The following is a 15,816-nucleotide window of genomic DNA, read 5'->3' as shown; positions in this document are numbered from 1 at the left end:
AGTCTCTACAGGTAACTACAGTCTCTACAGATAACTACAGTCTCTACAGGTAACTACAGTCTCTACAGGTAACTACGGTCTCTACAGGTAACTACAGTCTCTACAGGTAACTGCAGTCTCTACAGGTAACTACAGTCTCTACAGGTAACTACAGTCTCGACAGGTAACTACAGTTGCTACAGGTAACTACGGTCTCTACAGGTAACTACAGTCTCTACAGGTAACTACAGCCTCTACAGGTAACTACAGTTGCTACAGGTAACTACAGTCTCAACAGGTAACTACAGTCTCTACAGATAACTACAGTGTCTAAAGGTACCTACAGTCTCTACAGGTAACTGCAGTCTCTACAGGTAACTACAGTCTCTACAGGTAACTGCAGTCTCTACAGGTAACTACAGTCTCGACAGGTAAACTACAGTACAGGTAACTACAGTCTCTACAGGTAACTACGGTCTCTACAGGTAACTACAGTCTCTACAGGTAACTACGGTCTCTACAGGTAAATACAGTGTCTACAGGTAACTACAGTCTCAACAGGTAACTACAGTCTCTACAGGTAACTACAGTCTCTACAGGTAACTACAGTCTCTACAGGTAACTACAGTCTCTACAGATAACTACAGTCTCTACAGGTAACTACAGTCTCTACAGGTAACTACGGTCTCTACAGGTAACTACAGTCTCTACAGGTAACTGCAGTCTCTACAGGTAACTACAGTCTCTGCAGATAACTACAGTCTCTACAGATAACTACAGTGTCTAAAGGTACCTACAGTCTCTACAGGTAACTGCAGTCTCTACAGGTAACTACAGTCTCTACAGGTAACTGCAGTCTCTACAGGTAACTACAGTCTCGACAGGTAACTACAGTTGCTACAGGTAACTACGGTCTCTACAGGTAACTACAGTCTCTACAGGTAACTACAGCCTCTACAGGTAACTACAGTTGCTACAGGTAACTACAGTCTCTACAGGTAACTACGGTCTCTTCAGGTAACTACAGTCTCTACAGCTGATTGCAGTCTCTAAAGGTAACTACAGTCTCTACAGGTAACTACAGTCTCTACAGGTAACTACAGTCTCTACAGGTAACTACAGTTGCTACAGGTATCTACAGTCTCTACAGGTAACTACGGTCTCTTCAGGTAACTACAGTCTCTACAGCTAACTACAGTTGCTACAGGTAACTACAGTCTCTACAGGTTACTACAGTCTCTACAGGTAACTACAGTCTCTACAGGTAACTACAGTTGCTACAGGTAACTACAGTCTCTACAGGTAACTCCGGTCTCTTCAGGTAACTGCCATCTCTACAGCTAACTGCCATCTCTACAGGTAACTACACTCTCTACAGCTAACTGCAGTGTCTACAGGTAACTACGGTCTCTACAGGTAACTACAGTCTCTACAGGTAACTACAGTCGCTACAGGTAACTACAGTCTCTACAGGTAACTACGGTCCCTGCAGGTAACTACAGTCTCTACAGGTAACTACAGTCTCTACAGGTAACTACAGTCTCTACAGATAACTACAGTCTCTACAGGTAACTACAGTCTCTACAGATAACTACAGTATCTACAGGTAACTACAGTATCTACAGGTAACTACAGTTGCTACAGGTAACTACGGTCTCTACAGGTAACTACAGTCTCTACAGGTAACTACAGTCTCTACAGGTAACTACAGTCTGTACAGTTAACTGAAGTCTCTACAGGTAACTACAGTCTCTACAGTTAACTACAGTCTCTACAGGTAACTACAGTCTCTGCAGATAACTACAGTCTCTACAGATAACTACAGTGTCTACAGGTAACTACAGTCTCTACAGGTAAATACAGTGTCTACAGGTAACTACAGTCTCTACAGATAACTACAGTGTCTAAAGGTACCTACAGTCTCTACAGGTAAACACAGTGTCTACAGGTAACTACAGTCTCTACAGGTAAACACAGTGTCTACAGGTAACTACAGTCTCTACAGGTAAACACAGTGTCTACAGGTACCTACAGTCTCTACAGGTAACTGAAGTCTCTACAGGTAAATACAGTGTCTACAGGTAAACACAGTGTCTACAGGTAACTACAGTCTCTACAGATAACTACAGTGTCTAAAGGTACCTACAGTCTCTACAGGTAAACACAGTGTCTACAGGTAACTACAGTCTCTACAGGTAAATACAATGTCTACAGGTAACTACAGTCTCTACAGGTAAATACAGTGTCTGCAGGTAACTACAGTCTCTACAGCTAACTACAGTCTCTACAGGTAACTGCAGTCTTTACAGGTAGCAGGAACAAGGTAGCAGCTCTGCCTTGCCACCTGCTCGTGTTAGAGTAGTTTTTAACAGGACTTGTAAAGATCTTGTAATCAATTAATCAATCATACCTCTATCTCCTCTCCTTTCTTTCAGGGAACCGACAGCCCGACCCAGAGGGGAGTGGTCCACAACCTGCTCGCTCTGTGTCTGCGGAGACAGGGTCGCATCGCAGAGGCCGGAAGCCACCTCCACCACGCCCTCACCATCTCCAAGGAGAGTGGCAACCAGAGGAACCAGGCCCTGGCCCTCGCCAACCTGGGCTGCCTGGCACTGGGCGTGGGGGCACCCACACTGGCAGAACGATTCCTATTCAGGTCAGCAAGGAGGCACGGTGTGTGGGGCAGATGGGGCAGTGGGTCAGTTGTGTGTGTGTGAACAGTAGGTGGATGCTTACATCCATGAGTGTTACGTTTGAAATATTATTACTTCTTTACAGTTCATGTTAGAATGTTAGTGTCTGTTTCTACATGGTTATAACCTGCTGAGTGAGACTGGTCTGTATCTCTACATGGTTATAACCTGCTGAGTGAGACTGGTCTGTATATCTACATGGTTATAACCTGCTGAGTGAGACTGGTCTGTATCTCTACATGGTTATAACCTGCTGAGTGAGACTGGTCTGTATCTCTACATGGTTATAACCTGCTGAGTGAGACTGGTCTGTATATCTACATGGTTATAACCTGCTGAGTGAGACTGGTCTGTATATCTACATGGTTATAACCTGCTGAGTGAGACTGGTCTGTATCTCTACATGGTTATAACCTGCTGAGTGAGACTGGTCTGTATATCTACATGGTTATAACCTGCTGAGTGAGACTGGTCTGTATCTCTACATGGTTATAACCTGCTGAGTGAGACTGGTCTGTATCTCTACATGGTTATAACCTGCTGAGTGAGACTGGTCTGTATCTCTACATGGTTATAACCTGCTGAGTGAGACTGGTCTGTATCTCTACATGGTTATAACCTGCTGAGTGAGACTGGTCTGTATATCTACATGGTTATAACCTGCTGAGTGAGACTGGTCTGTATATCTACATGGTTGTAACCTGCTGAGTGAGACTGGTCTGTATCTCTACATGGTTATAACCTGCTGAGTGAGACTGGTCTGTATCTCTACATGGTTGTAACCTGCTGAGTGAGACTGGTCTGTATCTCTACATGGTTATAACCTGCTGAGTGAGACTGGTCTGTATCTCTACATGGTTATAACCTGCTGAGTGAGACTGGTCTGTATCTCTACATGGTTATAACCTGCTGAGTGAGACTGGTCTGTATATCTACATGGTTGTAACCTGCTGAGTGAGACTGGTCTGTATCTCTACATGGTTGTAACCTGCTGAGTGAGACTGGTCTGTATCTCTACATGGTTGTAACCTGCTGAGTGAGACTGGTCTGTATATCTACATGGTTGTAACCTGCTGAGTGAGACTGGTCTGTATATCTACATGGCTGTAACCTGCTGAGTGAGTGGAACTGTTTCCTACTGTATTTCCCTCAGGTCTCTGTGGTTGTTCCTGGAGATCTGGGAGAGTCCCGTTGACGAGGAGCACGTCCAGACCTACCTATGGCTGGGGCGGAGCTACAAGGACAGGGGGAGGAGCCAGGACGTCAGGCTGTGTTTTGAGATGGGCCTCCTCATATCCCTCCAGGCCAGGAACCTCCATAGTGAGTTACCTTAACCCTAACCCTCCAGGCCAGGAACCTCCATAGTGAGTTACCTTAACCCTAACCCTCCAGGCCAGGAACCTCCATAGTGAGTTACCTTAACCCTAACCCTCCAGGCCAGGAACCTCCATAGTGAGTTACCTTAACCCTAACCCTCCAGGCCAGGAACCTCCATAGTGAGTTACCTTAACCCTAACCCTCCAGGCCAGGAACCTCCATAGTGAGTTACCTTAACCCTAACCCTCCAGGCCAGGAACCTCCATAGTGAGTTACCTTAACCCTAACCCTCCAGGCCAGGAACCTTCATAGTGAGTTACCTTAACCCTAACCCTCCAGGCCAGGAACCTCCATAGTGAGTTACCTTAACCCTAACCCTCCAGGCCAGGAACCTCCTTACCTTAACCCTAACCCTCCAGGCCAGGAACCTCCTTACCTTAACCCTAACCCTCCAGGCCAGGAACCTCTACCTAATCCAAAACCTAACATAACTAACCCTAATCCAAAACCTAACATAACTAACCCTAATCCAAAACCTAACATAACTATCCCTAATCCAAAACCTGGCATTAATGCTCGTTCAACCAAACAATGAAAGACAACAACCGATGATGATTATTGCATGTTAATCAAAAGTAGCCACTATCAGTCCTCTGTCCTCTCTCTCTCTCTAGGTCAGATGGTGGTGGCTAAAGTCCTGAGTCTTCACTACGCCGACTTGCTGCTGTATGGACAGAGTATCCTCTACTATGAGCACTGTGTGTCTGTGTCCAGGGACCTGAAGGACAAGAGACTAGAGGGAGAATATCTAGAGATCCTCAGTAGCCTCTACCTGTCCCTCAATACTGAGAAGTAGGTTTATATATCTGTCTGTCTGTCTCTACCTCTCCCTCAATACTGAGAAGTAGGTTAATATATCTGTCTTTCTCTACCTCTCCCTCAATACTGAGAAGTAGGTTTGTATATCACTGTCTCTCTACCTCTCCCTCAATACTGAGAAGTAGGTTTACATGTCTGTCTCAATTCTGATCTCTCTCTCTGCCTTTCTCTACCTCTCCCTCAATACTGAGAAGTAGTACATCTCTGTCTCAATTCTGATCTCTCTCTGTCTTTCACGCTGTGTCTCTATCTCCCTCTCTCTCCCTATCAACACTGCAAAATCACTTATTTGGAGGTGAATTACTGTTTTGCTATTCTCAGGTCTACGAGGTAGTCACTGGACTACACTAAGCAGTGTCTGAGGATTAATAAAGTTATTCATTTCAAACAGATCATCAAGGAAGTCACTGGACTACACTAAGCAGTGTCTGAGGATTAATAAAGTTATTCATTTCAAACAGATCATCAAGGAAGTCACTGGACTACACTAAGCAGTGTCTGAGGATTAATAAAGTTATTCATTTCAAACAGATCATCAAGGAAGTCTGAACTACAGTAAGCAGAGTCTGAGCATTAATAAAGTTATTCATTTCAAACAGATCATCAAGGAAGTCTGAACTACAGTAAGCAGAGTCTGAGGATTAATAAAGTTATTCATTTCAAACAGATCATCAAGGAAGTCTGAACTACAGTAAGCAGAGTCTGAGGATTAATAAAGTTATTCATTTCAAACAGATCATCAAGGAAGTCTGAACTACAGTAAGCAGAGTCTGAGGATTAATAAAGTTATTCATTTCAAACAGATCATCAAGGAAGTCTCTGGACTACAGTAAGCAGAGTCTGAGGATTAATAAAGTTATTCATTTCAAACAGATCATCAAGGAAGTCTCTGGACTACAGTAAGCAGAGTCTGCGTATCTCCATTGACTTGGGGAGGAGAGAGGAAGAGTCAGAGACCTGGCTTCAGGTGGGACGCATCTACTACCTCATCCATGAAGACGAACTGACGGACATGTACCTACAGGTGAGTCCAGAGAGAAAGGGAGAATAGAGAAAGGGGGAATAGAGAAAGGGGGAAGAGAGAAAGGGGGAATAGAGAAAGGGGGAAGAGAGAAAGGGGGAAGAGAGAAAGGGGGAAGAGAGAAAAGGGGGAATAGAGGAAGGGGGAAGAGAGAAAGGGGGAAGAGAGAAAGGGGGAATAGAGAAAGGGGGAATAGAGAAAGGGGGAATAGAGAAAGGGGGAATAGAGAAAGGGGGAAGAGAGAAAGGGGAAGAGAGAAAGGGGGAGAGAGAAAAGGGGGAATAGAGGAAGGGGGAAGAGAGAAAGGGGGAAGAGAGAAAGGGGGAATAGAGAAAGGGGGAATAGAGAAAGGGGAAGAGAGAAAGGGAGAATAGAGAAAGGGGAAGAGAGAAAGGGGGAATAGAGAAAGGGGGAATAGAGAAAGGGGGAAGAGAGAAAGGGGGAAGAAAGGGGGAAGAGAGAAAGGGACAGAGAGAGATCTATTACCTCATCCACAAAGATGAACTGGTTCACCTGTACCACCATGAGAGAGGGGGAGGGACGGAGGAGAAGAAGTAGAGAAGGCAAAGAGGAGAGTGAAAGATAGAAGAGGAGAGAAAGAGGGAAGTAAATTAGTCTCTCTATGTGTGTCTGCATGAACATGAACATTATGGACTCTTATCAGTCAACAACCACAGTGATAACCATCTTCTCCCCATACCTGACCTATAATCACACTGGATCATATCATCTTCATAGCACGTTTTATCACATGATGTCGCAATATCTGTCTCTCAATATCTGTCTCTCTATCTGCGTTGCATGATCCAAATGCCAAACAACAAGGTAAGAGTTTAATGAAGTATATTGCACATGTTATAGTACTGGTACTTTGGCATTTTCCAAAATGTAAATACCATACGAGATGTTCCCTCAGAGCATTGGATTAATATGGTGGTGTATTGATTATGGATTGATTCTGATTGACTTGCAGGCAGCGGTGAAGACAGCCCTGAGGATGAATGACCCTCGCTTCGCCATGAGTATCTACGAGGAGGCAGGAGATATCTTCTTCAAAGGCCACAGGAACAGACTGGCGTCACTGCCCTTCTACAGGGTGTGGATGAGGGGATGTTATTGAATTGAACTTTATTGTACACCAGAGGAGGAGATTAGGTTTTGGAGGGTCCATCTCCTCCATGAGATTACAGATTATTATGACTTATTAGTAACATGTATTTCAAAGTTACTGTATAATAGTTTCAATTCAATTGGAAAATGAGTGACTAGTGTGCCATTTTAAACACATTTATAACAGGCTTTATACCATGGCCTGAGCCTGTTAAAAGCAACACATTATAACATTATTTGGGGCGGCAGGGTAGCCTAGTGTTTAGAGTGTTGGACTAGTAACCGGAAGGTTGCAAGTTCAAACCCCCGAGCTGACATGGTACAAATCTGTCGTTCTGCCCCTGAACAGGCAGTTAACCCACTGTTCCTAGGCCGTCATTGAAAATAAGAATTTGTTCTTAATTAACTGACTTGCCTAGTTAAATAAAGGTTAAAAAAATAACACCAATGGTTCTCTGCGCTTGTTTTAGGACGGCAGTCTCCCGTTTGCTCGGAGCATCCATGACGTCCACTCAGAGTTCAGACTGCTGAGTAAACTGACTGAACTGCTGATGACCCAGGGAGAGTATGAAGAGGCTCTACAGTACGCCATTCTGGCTGTACAGATCAGTACCAAAACAGGTACTGTAAGGAGGGATGTAGGGAGGGAGGTAGGGAGGGATGTAGGGAGGGAGGTAGGGAGGGAGGTAGGGAGGGAGGTAGGGAGGGAGGTGGGGAGGGAGGTGGGGAGGGATGTAGGGAGGGATGTGGGGAGGGATGTAGGGAGGGATGTAGGGAGGGAAGTGGGGAGAGAGGTGGGGAGGTAGGGAGGGAGGTAGGGAGGGAGGTGGGGAGGGAGGTGGGGAGGGAGGTGGGGAGGGAGGTAGGGAGGGAGGTGGGGAGGGAGGTGGGGAGGGAGGTGGGGAGGGAGGTAGGGAGGGAGGTGGGGAGGGAGGTGGGGAGGGATGTAGGGAGGGAGGTGGGGAGGGAGGTGGGGAGGTGGGGAGGGATGTAAGGAGGGATGTAGGGAGGGAGGTGGGGAGGGATGTAAGGAGGGATGTAGGGAGGGATGTAGGGAGGGATGTAGGGAGGGAGGTAGGGAGGGAGGTGGGGAGGGATGTAGGGAGGGATGTAGGGAGGGATGTAGGGGAGGGAGGTGGGGAGGGATGTAGGGAGGGAGGTAGGGAGGGAGGTGGGGAGGGAGGTGGGGAGGGATGTAGGGAGGGATGTAGGGAGGGAGGTAGGGAGGGAGGTAGGGAGGGAGGTGGGGAGGGATGTAGGGAGGGATGTAGGGAGGGATGTAGGGAGGGAGGTGGGGAGGGATGTAGGGAGGGAGGTAGGGAGGGAGGTAGGGAGGGAGGTGGGGAGGGAATGGCACTTTTATTACCTGGACTGGGATTTGAAGCAGCAACCCTTCAGCTTCCAGCTACTGGTCTGCTTCCTATAACCAGGACTACCAATCTTGGTTTGAATCTGTTCATTCCATTCATGTAGATAACCATCCTGCGATGTTATTGTCCTCCAGGTGTGTGTGTGAACGAGCGCGCAGCGTACCACCGTCTGGCTACAGTGTACTACTGTCTGGAGCAGTATGAGATGACAGAGAACTACTACCTCAAGTCTCTGTCTCTCAGCCCTGCTGTACTGCAGCACCCCCTGGAGGCTAGATACTACACCAAGCTCTACTGCAGGCTGGGGGACCTGACCCTGCACAAACTAAAGGTAAAGGCTCCGGCTCTGGAGGGCAGAAGTACTGCTGATTGTCTTTACTATCGGGTAGTTCATTAATCTGTATAGGCTTTCCAGTTTAATAGCACTACAGCATGTGTGAGAGAGGGGGACAGAGAGCGAGGAGAGAGAGATAGCAGTGGTTGAAAAAATACCCAATTGTCATTCTTGAGTAAAAGTAGAGATACCTTAACAGAGAATGACTCAAGTAAAAGTGAAAGTCACCCAGTAAAATACTACTTGAGTGAAAATTTAATGATTTTCTTGTTTTTTTATTTACAGATAGTCAGGAGGGGCACACTACAACACTCAGACATAATTTACAAATTAAGCATTTATGTTTAGTGAGTCCTCCAAATCAAAGTCAGTAGGGATAAGCATATCAAGGCACAAGGCGAGACCCACATGCAGACACAGGAGGCAGATGGTTGGAGTCTTACAATGTTTATTAATCCAAAGGGGTAGGCAAGAGAAGGGTCGTGGACAGGCAAAAAGGTCAAAACCAGATCAGAGTCCAGGAGGTATAGAGTGGCAGACAGGCTCATGGTCAAGGCAGGCCTAAACAGGCAAGGGTCAAAACCAGGAGGACTAGGAAAAGGAGAATGCAAAAAGCAGGAGAACAGGGAAAAACGCTGGTTGACTTGGAAACATACAAGACGAACTGGTAGAGAGAGACAGGAAACACATGGATAAATACACTGGTACAGAGAGACAGGAAACACAGGGATAAATACACTGGTACAGAGAGACAGGAAACAGGGATAAATACACTGGTACAGAGAGACAGGAAACACAGGGATGAATACACTGGTACAGAGAGACAGGAAACACAGGGATAAATACACTGGTACAGAGAGACAGGAAACAGGGATAAATACACTGGTACAGAGAGACAGGAAACACAGGGATGAATACACTGGTACAGAGAGACAGGAAACACAGGGATAAATACACTGGTACAGAGAGACAGGAAACACAGGGATAAATACACTGGTACAGAGAGACAGGAAACACATGGATAAATACACTGGTACAGAGAGACAGGAAACACAGGGATAAATACACTGGGGAAAATAAGCGACACCAGGAGGGGGTGGAGACAATCACGAGGACAGGTGGAACAGATCAGGGCGTGACAAAGCAGGGATGTTCTCTTGATAACTGCTTGAATTATACCATTTTCCTGTCCTGCTAAGCATTCAAAATATAACGAGTACTTTTGGGTGTCAGGGAAAATGTATGGAGTAAAAAGATTTTCTTTAGGAATGTAGTGAAGTAAAAGTAAAAGTTGTCAAAAATATAAATAGTAAAGTACAGATACTCCAAAAAACGACTTATGTAGGACATTAAAGTATTTTTACTTAAGTACTTTACACCACTGATAGATAGTAACAAACCCTTTAAAGCTATTAATGAATACATTACCTAAAAGGCCAATTATTCCCAACACCTCTGTCCTCCTCCTCTCCCCCCATATCTCCACCCCCCCCCCCTCCCTCCTCTCCTCCACCCTCCTTCTCCCCAGGATGCCTATGACTCGGTGGGCTACTTCCAGCTGGCTCTAGCTGCTGCCCTGGAGGACCGTGCCAACCCACAGGCGCTGTATGTGGTCTACATGAAGCTGGCAGAGATCCATGCCAACCATATGCCAGACCCACTGCTCTGCCAGGCTTACAGGGAAAGAGCACAGAGCCTGAGGAGGGAAATCTCTGGGCTGGAAGAGATGGATGGGAGGGAAGGAGAGACAGAGGAGTGGAGAGGAGAGATGGAGGGCAAAGGAGAGACAGAGACAGAGGGAAGAGAAGAGACAGAGGGAAGAGAAGAGACGGAGGGCAGAGGAGAGATGGAGGGGAGAGGAGAGACAGAGACAGAGGGAAGAGAAGAGACAGAGGGAAGAGAAGAGACAGAGACAGAGGGAAGAGAAGAGACAGAGGGGAGAGCAGAGACAGAGACAAGAGAAGAGACGGAGGGGAGAGGAGAGACAGAGGGGAGAGGAGTAGTAACATGTGATACAGACCTGGATACGAGAAACACAGTCATGGAGGAGACCGAGTCAGAGACTGGATGCAGTGAGCATACAGATACTATCCCCAAAGAGGCTATTGACATGGACAGTGCACAGAGCCTGAGTTTGGAGCCTGCTGGACTACAGGACATGGAGGGGAGAGACACAGAGGGACAACACACAGGACTTGGAGACATGGAGAGGGGAGACACAGAGGGACAACACACAGGACTTGGAGACATGGAGGGGAGAGACACAGAGGGACAACACACAGGACTTGGAGACATGGAGGGGAGAGACACAGAGGGACAACACACAGGACTTGGAGACATGGAGGGGAGAGACACAGAGGGACAACACACACGACTTGGAGACATGGAGAGGGGAGACACAGAGGGACAACACACAGTACTTGGAGACACGGAGAGGGGAGAGACAGAGGGACAACACACAGGACTTGGAGACATGGAGAGGGGAGACACAGAGGGACAACACACAGGACTTGGAGACATGGAGAGGGGAGACACAGAGGGACAACACACAGTACTTGGAGACACAGAGAGGGGAGAGACAGAGACAGGATTCCCAGACACTACAGAGAAACGGCATCCAGTTACCAAAAAGAGAGAAGCAGAGACAGAGACTGGAAGTGGTGACTCTATCGTTGCAGAAGCAAATTCCAAAGATGCTAACTGTAAGGATAGCAGTCACACAAATGCAGATAGCCATGAAGCCGATTCTGATGTGTTTAAAGTAGACAGAGACACCAGTAACTCAAATCCAGACAAGATCCTCCCATGGGCTACTCACATAGACCAAGACACTGACACTACAGACACAAGCCCTTGTCAAGCAGACGTTGAACACACACAGAACGACTATACAACAACAAGCAGTGCATTTGTAGACACTACAATAACAGAGGACACTGGCAGTATAGACAGAATACCTTGTGACTCTAACAACACTGAGACTTTGCCAACAGAAACATGCATCAAACAATGTGACTCAACGGCCACAGACACAGATACAGACACACCCTACAAAGACAGCCCTACAGACAGCAGTCACACAGACACAGATACAGACATAGACTCATTTCAAAGACAGACACAGAGGTAACCCACAAAGAGAGCAGACACGAACATGTTGTTGATGTTGATTGTGCGAACAGTAACGTTAGAAAGACAGACAGACGCTGTTCAGCCACAGACTGAGCTGGATGATGATAGATCTGGTCACACCCTCACAGACACTCTCCATAAAGATAGTATCAGTCCTACAGACATCACACAGACAAAGATGTCGGCCATCTTTACTATGGTCTACTGTAGCAATGACAGTGTGTTTTTTTAACATTAATATCATGTCTGTATGTAATTAGGTGAATGCACCAATTTGTAAGTCGCTCTGGATAAGAGCGTCTGCTAAATGACTTAAATGTAATGTAAATGTAAATGTAAATGTAAATGTAAATGAATGCATAACTTTTCTGTAGTTTACATACTCTGTATATTACAGAGGTTTATCAAGCTTTTGTAAATATGTAGTTTTTATAACTGAATTAAAGTTATGTATGACTTGAGCTTAGTGTTTGTTTTGTATTATTCAGTTGTAAGGTTTTGGCAACGAACACTGACATACTGTACAAACTCAAAATAACAAACAGATCATTTCATCTATTCAATATTTCTAAATAGTTTGTTTTTCACTGGCCAATACATAGTACACTTCAGCATATCAGGCCATGTTGTCACATAAATATTAAATGAATAAAGATATTAGGAAAATAGCCTCCATTTCTTTTATGGAACATTCCAAATACTGTTTGGCCACACCTGCTGGATAGTGCTCCTCCTATAAGTCCACAAACTATCCACGGTGGTGGAGAGTAGGCAGGCAGCGATCATTTGGACATTTTAAATCTAAAAACCAATGGATCATTTGCAACCAACAGGCGGACTTAACGCACAGCACTGGGATTCCTTAAAACAATACTACCGGGAGATTACATGCACCAGTGTGTTAAAACAATACTAACAGCAGATTACATGCACCAGTGTGTTAAAACAATACTACCGGGAGATTACATGCACCAGTGTGTTAAAACAATACTAACAGGAGATGACATGCATCAGTGTGTTAAAACAATACTACTGGGAGATTACATGCATCAGTGTGTTAAAACAATACTACTGGGAGATTACATGCACCAGTGTGTTAAAACAATACTAACAGGAGATTACATGCACCAGTGTGTTAAAACAATACTAACAGGAGAGTACATGCACCAGTGTGTTAAAACAATACTAACAGCAGATTACATGCACCAGTATGTTAAAACAATACTACCAGGAGATTACATGCACCAGTGTGTTAAAACAATACTACCAGGAGATTACATGCACCAGTGTGTTAAAACAATACTAACAGCAGATTACATGCACCAGTGTGTTAAAACAATACTGCTGGGAGATTACATGCACCAGTGTGTTAAAACAATACTAACAGGAGATTACATGCAGCAGTGTGTTAAAACAATACTGCTGGGAGATTACATGCACCAGTGTGTTAAAACAATACTAACAGGAGATTACATGCACCAGTGTGTTAAAACAATACTAACAGGAGATTACATGCAGCAGTGTGTTAAAACAATACTAACAGGAGATTACATGCAGCAGTGTGTTAAAACAATACTACCAGGAGATTACATGCACCAGTGTGTTAAAACAATACTAACAGGAGATTACATGCACCAGTGTGTTAAAACAATACTAACAGGAGATTACATGCAGCAGTGTGTTAAAACTATACTACCGGGAGATTACATGCACCAGTGTGTTAAAACAATACTACCAGGAGATTACATGCACCAGTGTGTTAAAACTATACTACCGGGAGATTACATGCACCAGTGTGTTAAAACAATACTACCGGGAGATTACATGCACCCTTTTGTTAAAACAATACTAACAGGAGATTACATTTACATTACATTTAAGTCATTTAGCAGACGCACTTATCCAGAGCGACTTACAAATTGGTGCAATCACCTTATGACATCCAGTGGGACAGTCACTTAACAATAGTGCATCTAAAACTTAGGGGGGTTAAAACAAGGTATTCCTTAAAGAGGTGGGGTTTCAGGTGTCTCCGGAAGGTGGTGATTGACTCCGCTGTCCTGGCGTCGGAGGGAGTTTGTTCCACCATTGGGGGCCAGGGCAGCGAACAGTTTTGACTGGGCTGAGCGGGAGCTGTACTTCCTCAGTGGTAGGGAAGCAGGCCAGAGGTGGAGAACGCAGTGCCCTTGTTTGGGTGTAGGGCCTGATCAGAGCCTGGAGGTACTGAGGTGCCGTTCCCCTCACAGCTCCGTAGGCAAAATGGTCAATCAACTGGAAGCCAGTGGAGAGAACGGAGGATTAGAACTTGGGAAGGTTGAACACCCGGGCTGCGGCGTTCTGGATGAGTTGAAGGGGTTTAATAAAACAGTAATCCAGACGGGAGATGACAAGTGCCTGGATTAGGACCTGCGCCGCTTCCTGTGTGAGGCAGGGTCGACTCTGCGGATGTTGTAGCATGAACCTACAGGAACAGATGTTAGTTAAAAGGGTGTTGTCCAGGATCACGCCAAGGTTCTTGGCGCTCTGGGAGGAGGACACAATGGAGTTGTCAACCGTGATGGCGAGATCATGGAACGGGCAGTCCTTCCCGGGAGGAAGTTAAAGCTCCGTCTTGCCGAGGTTCAGCTTGAGGTGGTGATCCGTCATCCACACTGATATGTCTGCCAGACATGCAGAGATGCGATTCGCCACCTGGTCATCAGAAGGGGGAAAGGAGAAGATTAATTGTGTGTCGTCTGCATAGCAATGATAAGAGAGACCATGTGAGGTTTGACAGAGCCAAGTGACTTGGTGTAAGGGCCAAGAACAGAGCCCTGGGGGACACCAGTGGTGAGAGCGCGTGGTGAGGAGACAGATTCTCGCCAGATTACATGCACCCGTGTGTTAAAACAATACTACCGGGAGATTACATGCACCCGTGTGCTAAAACAAACTTCCTTGCTTCAAAAACACACAAGAATAAACAGATCAGATCAGTTGATCTCCAGATGTTACCGTGTCAAACGAGTTTCTCTACGTTAGGTTCTCTACGCCCGCCCCCAATGAAATCTTGACCTATCAGGAAAATGGAAATTAGCAAGGTTTGAAAGTAATAAAAAATATTTATTGTAAGAATATAGACCCAGTGAATCGTAAGGAACTCGAGAACAGTACAACTTGGGTAGAGTATAGTTCAGTTCAGTACAGTGTAGTACAGTCCAGTAGACAAATTACACTATAAATTAATGTAAACATTTTAGATTAACAATCATAATTGGCTTTATTTTGTTACTAATTTTAGATGTGGACAGTTCAGGAACACTTTATTTTCCACTTGGCCATTGTGTTTTAGACTAGCTATTAATGGATGACATACTGTATTAGACTAGTTATTAATGGATGACATACTGTATTAGACTAGTTATTAATGGATGACATACTGTATTAGACTAGTTAATAATGGATGACATACTGTATTAGACTAGTTATTAATGGATGACATACTGTATTAGACTAGTTATTAATGGATGACATACTGTATTAGACTAGTTATTAATGGATGACATACTGTATTAGACTAGTTATTAATGGATGACATACTGTATTAGACTAGTTATTAATGGATGACATACTGTATTAGACTAGTTAATAATGGATGACATACTGTATTAGACTAGTTATTAATGGATGACATACTGTATTAGACTAGTTAATAATGGATGACATATTGTATTAAACTAGTTATTAATGGATGACATACTGTATTAGACTAGTTAATAATGGATGACATATTGTATTAGACTAGTTATTAATGGATGACATACTGTATTAGACTAGTTATTAATGGATGACATACTGTATTAGACTAGTTATTAATGGATGACATACTGTATTAGACTAGTTATTAATGGATGACATACTGTATTAGACTAGTTATTAATGGATGACATACTGTATTAGACTAGTTAATAATGGATGACATACTGTATTAGACTAGTTATT

The 15,816-nt window shown here is 44.7% G+C and overlaps 1 protein-coding gene across 1 annotated transcript in view; it reads left to right on the top strand.

Annotated features, from left to right (window-relative positions):
- The window catches only part of LOC124010622 (SH3 domain and tetratricopeptide repeat-containing protein 2-like), a 35,263-nt gene extending 20,383 nt beyond the window's left edge, over positions 1 to 14,880 (top strand). Inside the window, exons 17-26 of the mRNA XM_046323293.1 lie at positions 2,415 to 2,635; positions 3,826 to 3,992; positions 4,664 to 4,841; positions 5,742 to 5,892; positions 6,863 to 6,985; positions 7,470 to 7,620; positions 8,504 to 8,700; positions 10,232 to 10,597; positions 10,694 to 11,119; positions 14,857 to 14,880. Coding sequence (XP_046179249.1) covers positions 2,415 to 2,635; positions 3,826 to 3,992; positions 4,664 to 4,841; positions 5,742 to 5,892; positions 6,863 to 6,985; positions 7,470 to 7,620; positions 8,504 to 8,700; positions 10,232 to 10,597; positions 10,694 to 11,119; positions 14,857 to 14,880 — 2,004 coding nt within the window. The remainder of the gene's footprint in view (positions 1 to 2,414; positions 2,636 to 3,825; positions 3,993 to 4,663; positions 4,842 to 5,741; positions 5,893 to 6,862; positions 6,986 to 7,469; positions 7,621 to 8,503; positions 8,701 to 10,231; positions 10,598 to 10,693; positions 11,120 to 14,856) is intronic.
- The last annotated feature ends 936 nt before the right edge of the window (positions 14,881 to 15,816 follow it).

The sequence above is a fragment of the Oncorhynchus gorbuscha genome, linkage group LG23, assembly GCF_021184085.1.
Source record: "Oncorhynchus gorbuscha isolate QuinsamMale2020 ecotype Even-year linkage group LG23, OgorEven_v1.0, whole genome shotgun sequence".
Taxonomy (NCBI): Eukaryota; Metazoa; Chordata; class Actinopteri; order Salmoniformes; family Salmonidae; genus Oncorhynchus; species Oncorhynchus gorbuscha.
This window is presented reverse-complemented; position numbering and strand designations above follow the sequence as displayed.